Below are 7,144 nucleotides of genomic sequence, written 5' to 3' on the forward strand. Positions count from 1 at the left end.
GGGAAATGCAAATGCATTACCGTTTCTACGGAACAAGTCGCCACATGTTCCAACCCCCAACTTGGAGGGCCAGGAGACTGTGTTCGTCATACCTCTAACCATTGACCAACCTGGTATGAGAGACTCTGTGAGTGTCGCGGGACACTCTCCAGTATAGCTCAATGGATCGCTGAGGTGCGCAAACCGTCACACCACGGTAAGGTCCAGTCTCTTTATGACGGCAGAACAGCAAGCCGTTCGTTCGAACGAGAGTAATGCTATGGTTCACACTGATTGTCCAAACAGTGATGTAATCCAGTCCGGCTACTTCTATTCCCCTGACGTTGGAACACGGTAAGGTCCAGTCTCTTTATGACGGCAGAACAGCAAGAGGCCCGTTCGAACGAGAGTAATGCTATGGTTCACACTGATTGTCCAAACAGTGATGTAATCCAGTCCGGCTACTTCTATTCCCCTCGCTGACGTTGGAATCGTCCGCAATTATAGCAGTGCTCTCCCGCTAGCATTGGTTTCCAAATAATTTATCAACCTCTGCACATAATGCAGGGAATACCATGATACAGGTATGAAATGGCTTCACTTAAGCCTTGTATTTTCCTGTGCACTCAAGTTTATGAGACTCCATTTTCTTACAACGGTTTTGCCAGTAGATTCTCCAGATCGTTCCTGTACATTCCTTATATGTAATGCGTTTGAAGATGCACGGCGCAAAGCCGTTTCTGCTTGAAGCCTCATCATATTCCGTGAAATCAGTTCCGTTGTCTTCCATTGGTTTGGGGTTGCAGCGACCCAGTCACCCACACACACTTGACTGTGCAGCTCACAGTCACTCACTGGATCACGAGACTTGTCTTTTTCTCATGCCCACAACCACGTCACATTAAGGTGACTCATCAGAAGTCGATTGTCTGCACCGTCTAGTGAGCGTAGCAACCACTCATGAGCTGACGCGCCCACGTACGCACAATCGGACCTACATATAGGGAAACCGAACGCAGTCAACACACACGGTCTCGCGCGCGCACAGGGAGCAAGGAGTCGGCCAAACACTCGAAGTCCACGGACAACCATGAAATACGTGTAGCAGTCGCACTGCGGAGAAAAACACGTTCCCGCCGTCCGGACTTTTACCAAGGGACTCTCACATGCGATAAGTCCCTTTTTGACTTGCTCCACATTTTATATTGCCCGATATTTTATACATGCTGCAAATCGCTTCTGTAAACTACTGTCAACCACAGTGAAGACTTTTATTAGTGCATACACCACCTGTGCACTAATAGGGTCATGTAAAGCCGCCCTGCTTCAGATAATCGTATCATGAGGCACGTCAATTGGCTGCGTAGCTTTTTTTCGCTGCGATCAACCAATTTGTTATAAAACTCCCACCCGCGGGATTCCTGCCTTCTTCGTTTTCTGTTCGTCTCCGGCTGAACGAAGCCCCACCAACTGCACTCACCTGGATTATCATTGAGTACCCCATCCCAACTAAAGCAAGTGTTTCTTGCTTGTTCACAGTCGAGCAGCTCCGAGAGAATCGGTCATTATACGTTTGCTACACTCACGATCCCCTATTCTAGTTGCGCGGATCGTTTGATCAAATCCAAGTGCCAGGTCACACAGGTCCTCAGAAAACTTGAGGAAATAGTGATCCGGGAGACTGGGAGTGCAGTGATCTTACCGTCTGCGAGACACGTAAGTGCCGGAATGTGTTGACCGTTTGACTGTTGAAATTCGGCCGTTCACTGCCTGGAGTTCAGGTAGTAGGAATCTCGTCATGGCTTGAATACGGTCGGAACTAAAAGAAGCTTGACGGACTCCTCGAGTGGAATTCCGAATATGACTATAAATAAATAAATCGTTCAGCGATAGCATCCTTCCGGTACCTAGCTGCCACGCCACCCGAAGGAAGCACGAGGGCTGGGATACTGTCAGGTTGCCCAAGCCTAGACAGGGGTAGTCGAGAGGCAGAGGTCGGGTTCGAACCACGGACCTTCCTGTCAGTAAATTCGCGCTCTAACCACTAAGCCATCTCCCCCCACACCGAACATCATTAGCCTTTGGCCGATCTGCCTCGAATCGGTTTGGAGCTGAATGCAGCGTGATAAGTTAGGTTTCTGTGAGGCAGCCACATACGGCAATAAAAAGTCAACCACACACTAAAAGATGGTTCTCCTGATTCAAACATCATGAAGGCAAAATTCCTGACAATATTATGAGCGATCCTACTCCAATAAAGTCAGGTACTCACCCAAAAAGTTGACTCACTGGAAGCTGACTATCCTCGCATCACAGTTCCACTAGATCTGAGGATGTACAGTCACTGAGGTATGTCTTAAAAAACAACATAAGTGGGACTCGGGCTGGACCACCCACACAAAAATGGTATCTTCAGTTCATAGCTTGGTTTGATTTCAGTGTTCATCAGCTCACTTTAGCTGTCGACAGATTAAACCCAACCACATCACACCACATTACAAACGGCTCTGCTGATTCCTCCTGGAAGCTTGACGTGCAACTGCAAGAGCGAATAGGACAAGTTCGTCACGCACAGTCCTGTCACAAATACTTGCCTGCGACAGGCAGAAGAGTAGCTCAGTAATGTCATGATTACTGTGCCACCTTAATAAGTTCGGAGTGGCAGAAGGTTGTCCTGTTACAAAGATCCGGTCCAACTAACAAGTTTATGCATAATTAATAAACCCCATTAATACGGCTAGCCTTATCCACGTGAATAATCTACCAGAACTGGTAGGAGGCATGCCCAGTTGGCGATCTTGGTTATCGGCAAACAGTTGATTTGAGCTCTAAGGGACATGCATTGTCAAGGTCAATGTTTGTTTTGCTGTGGTGTTACCACAGACTAACCGCCAGTAACATTGTTCCAAAATCCGATTGCAGACTTGCGGCTACCATCCAAATCCACATAAAGGCCAAAAAAAGAAAAGCCATATTGCGAGGGAAACAGAATCCGATTTGTCAACCATTTACAACAGAAACGGCACCTAGATATACAGCATGTCAATGAAAACGGAACTACCCTGGTGAGAATATAGACTCTTCGGCAGCACCATTCCACAGAAGAAAGCTCTGAAATGGCCACCGTAGAAGAGTCTTCTTACAGTCATTATACCGAAAGTTCAATACGACTTGTGTCCACCGCTTCAGAGGAAAGGGCCTCCGTTAAAAATGCCCACAAGCTACTTGTGTGAGGGCAAAACAACACCTGATAAAAGCGTGTTTATTATAGAAGCAGTGTTTTTACCAGAATTTCAAGTGACGACGGACTTGATTACGACAAAACCGTTGGCTTAACTAGACAATAAAAATGCATTTTTCTCACTGCATGCACACTACGAATCTGGATCAGAATATCGGGTTCCGTGAGATAAACAGAGGATAGTCAGAATATCGATAATGACGATGACGGTGAGGTAGGCGAACATAAACACAAAGACACTAATAGGAGAATGAAACAAGGAAACTCATAAATAACAAGGTTAATGATAAGTCAAAAGACAGCAACCAAGGGTAGGTATGAATAAGGTGCATTGCGCAACAAAAGTACGTTGATCACAGGTGGAAGGATAACTATGTGTGTCCCTGTGCTGTCAAATAGGTATGGTGAAAAATGTTGCTCAGACAACCCTACCGGCAATTGCCGGGCATTCTTTCTCTAGGTGATTTACTACGAACGATTTCAAACGGTCAACTTCGTTCCGGCTTCGAGAAACGCGATTGCGCAAAGCTTTGTTCTCCTCGGAGAGGTGATATACATCTTTCTCTAAACTTTTTATCAAGCGAATTTTACGTTCTCGACACTTTCGTGCGGCATCTCTGTTCCTAGCTCGTTTTCGTTCGAGACGCATCCGATATTGTTCCGTAGGATCCAAACGAGTACCTTGCCCGACAGGTGGATCTGCACCGTTTTGATGAGAGGTCGACGAATTGGAAGAAACCGATGACGGAGATCTCAAAGATCGACCAATTTCAGCCTGATCAACGCTGTTGGTCACAGAGGAAGGTCTGGTATCGAGATCATCACGTGGTGAGGTGAGAAAGCTATTGTGTTGTCCTTCTGCCTGTGCGGTTTCACTGGCTCCAGAGGTTTGCACCCGTAAGGGCCACAATAAGGAATCCACAGTTGGCTGCGTTGCCGTTGAACATACAGTACCACTAACTTCGCTCGAAGACGCATCTAAGCCGAGCATCTTGAGAACAGAGGCCTGGGACACCTCGCCATTCGTGGTAATTTCGAATTTGAAGCGGTTGGCCAGCTGTAACGCTGCCAACTCTTTAGATGCTCCAGATAGTGCAGACACAGGTAGTGTAATTGAGACGGCGCCTTGAAGCTGATTTTGCAGATTTGTTAGGTCATTAGCACACTTCTGTAAATCGAATGACGAAGACTGTTGTGAGGTGGTGACCAGTGATGACTTGACCTGAGATGCCGTCAATGGATGAGATTGTAGGGCGGTGGGCGAGTACAGAAGAATAGGAGGAGTCGATAAATCTGCTTGCTGTTGGACGGCTTGTCGGCATAAGTCAGCGAAATTCGACAAATTTGGTGAAGACATATCGGGTAGGGAGACGTTGTACAGACTGTTTGGGTTGATCACTGTCGGGCTCATTGCAGCGGTTATTGACGCAAGACACCCGCTGTCCTGCAGCTCATTCAGTTTTTGAGTAAAAGCACTGAAAGAAAAATCCAAAAGCAGTTTGGTCTTTGAATGTAGTGCTTTGTGACGGACGGAAACGAAAGAAACAAGAAAACAAGCCCAAGGAAATTCGTGAATGCACGATACGGTGCGAAACAATTCAAAAAGCGACAAGTACCACACAATCTCACGAACCATTGTAATGCATCGTTGACGGGCGATATTTCCAAAGGGCGGGGATAGAGGGTGGAAATCAGACCAGTTTCGCGCCCTTTATGCATCGGGGAAATACAATTTTAGACGCATCCAAATACCTTAGAGCTTTTATGAGTGTGTGATGGACGTTTCAACTTGCCTAGAGCTGTTGCACTGAAAAGTAATCAGTATACTACAATTTCCGTCCTTTTCAGGGTCCCTGTGAAGCACACTCGGTCAAAGAATACCATAAACAAGGGATTCAAGGGAGTCGCACGACAAAATACTTCCAGTGTCTAGCTGCCATGCTACCCGAAGGAAGCACGAGGGCTGGGATACCGCCAGGTTGCCCAAGCCTAGACAGGGGGCGAGATGGCCCAAGTGGTTAGAGCGCGAATCTACTGACCGGAAGGTCCGTGGTTCGAATCCGACCTCCGCCAGTCGACTTCCCCTGTCTAGGCTTGGGCAACCTGGCAGTATCCCAGCCTTCGTGCTTTCTTCGGGTGGCATGGCAGCTAGGCACTGGAAGGGCGCTACAGCTGAACGCTTTCTTTTCTTTTCTTTCTTTCTGGGGTCATAAGATTGCCTCACTCAAAACATTCACTTGCTGAACAACTTAGTCAAAATAAACTGACCCCATATCAGTGTTTTGTCATCTGTGCTGCAAATTACAGGAGACAAAACATTCCACGACTGTTTGGATACGGCGAGTCGTATTCAAGAAACCTGTAGTAGGGATTTTGAGAGAAGACACCGACTACCGATTAAGCACTTCACGGACCGAACACATCCCTGGTTCCGACCGCATAGGGGTGGGGCAAACTGAAAGTATCTCAGTGTCCACATATTCTTCGGGTTGGATGAGAGCCACAAAACCGAGAAGTACCACAGTCGGAAGACTTGATTTTGTTGGTATAGTTACGCTAAGTTAGATGGGCAATGTACGTCCAGCTGAAATATTAAAAGCCTGAGCAGATATGCAAACAAATCAAACGCATCGAGACATACTTGGCAAAGCATTCTTGTTCTTCAGTGACATGTTTCGGATTCAGAAAACTATTGGGCGTTTGTGGAGAGGACGTCTTCCATTGCTGCAATAGTTTTTCCACTTCTGATCGAAGTATGGGTTGCAAATCATTCAGTGAGGGTGTCCGGAAAGAGGATAGTAATGGACTCGGGTTTTCCACGGGAATGTTGAGCGTGGTTGGTCGGGAGCTAGTTGACACTGGTTTGTCAGCAGTTGATGAGCCAGACAGCTCCTCAGTGGTGGAAGATGGCTCCATCGGTAGATCGTTCTGGTATATCAGGTGAGGCACATATTACTGTGTCCCGTCAACCAGGAGGCGCTACTGTGAATGACCTGGAAAGTGATAAAACAGGATTAAAGATATCTGAGGACTACCGTGAGAAAAAGTGTAAATTATGTCTGTGGTTCAGTGGGTCCAGTGGCTCTCAACGGGGTTGGCAGGTCTTATATGGACAACCTGATCTTGTGATCTTAATTTCTGCATTTCAGGCTGAACAGTCACCAAACACTGTGATATTCCCTCCAAGGGTCAGCAAATGTGGAATAAAGCACAGTAATTTCTAACTGGAAGAGAAAGAGGGAACTTTCACGGGAAGTTCACCAATGTGATCGCTTCTTGAAAGGTTGAAGAAGAAAGGGAACGGTTGCGTTAAGCTAAATTCTAAAGTCCTTGCGTTAGTTAGGCATAAGGATGGGGACAGCGTCATTCTCCACAAGTAAGAGAAGACAGACGTGGATTCCGGATGGATATTTGGATGGGTTGGGGGAAGCGCAGAGTTACTTGTGGCTCAGGAAGCAAGAAAATCGATGGCCTTATGTAAGGCAGGAAGATCACCGCCCCTTAGGTCCTTGTGATAAACAAGTATTTGCCAGCGCACCCTTGGTAAGTGATTTACAGCTGACAAACTGAACTGAAACGAGTTTTACACTCGGGTGAGATGACGGCACAGAGCAGGTTGATAAATATGGTGAACAGTTTTTGGACCCAGCACCGACCCATGAGGACATGTAGACGGGACGGGAGTAAGCCACGGGTGCATACCTTGGAGGTTCATTTAGAACAAAAGTAAGGAGCCAGCAAGGAACTTCAAATCGTGTTCCAGTAAGCAGCAAAGAGCGGTACCAGTTTTGTGCCCAACGATTAATAGGACTAGCAGTGAAGAAAATTAGTTTGGTAAGCAAGGAGCGTGCAGAAAGGAAACCGTGTCCAACTGAATGGGGTTTAGTGGGGATACACGTGTCTACATATATATATATATATCTA

At 46.7% G+C, this 7,144-nt stretch overlaps 1 protein-coding gene across 1 annotated transcript; it reads right to left on the minus strand.

The window, feature by feature from the left end:
* Positions 1 to 3,012: 3,012 nt before the first annotated feature.
* On the minus strand, positions 3,013 to 6,348 carry T265_08172 (hypothetical protein; the record flags this gene model as incomplete). Its single annotated transcript, XM_009173897.1, has 2 exons — positions 3,013 to 4,695; positions 5,862 to 6,348. 2 exons carry the CDS (start codon positions 6,134 to 6,136, stop codon positions 3,639 to 3,641), a joined length of 1,332 nt encoding a protein of 443 aa, XP_009172161.1.
* Between the last annotated feature and the right edge of the window lie 796 nt (positions 6,349 to 7,144).

This window comes from Opisthorchis viverrini, assembly GCF_000715545.1.
Source record: "Opisthorchis viverrini unplaced genomic scaffold opera_v5_211, whole genome shotgun sequence".
NCBI lineage: Eukaryota > Metazoa > Platyhelminthes > Trematoda > Opisthorchiida > Opisthorchiidae > Opisthorchis > Opisthorchis viverrini.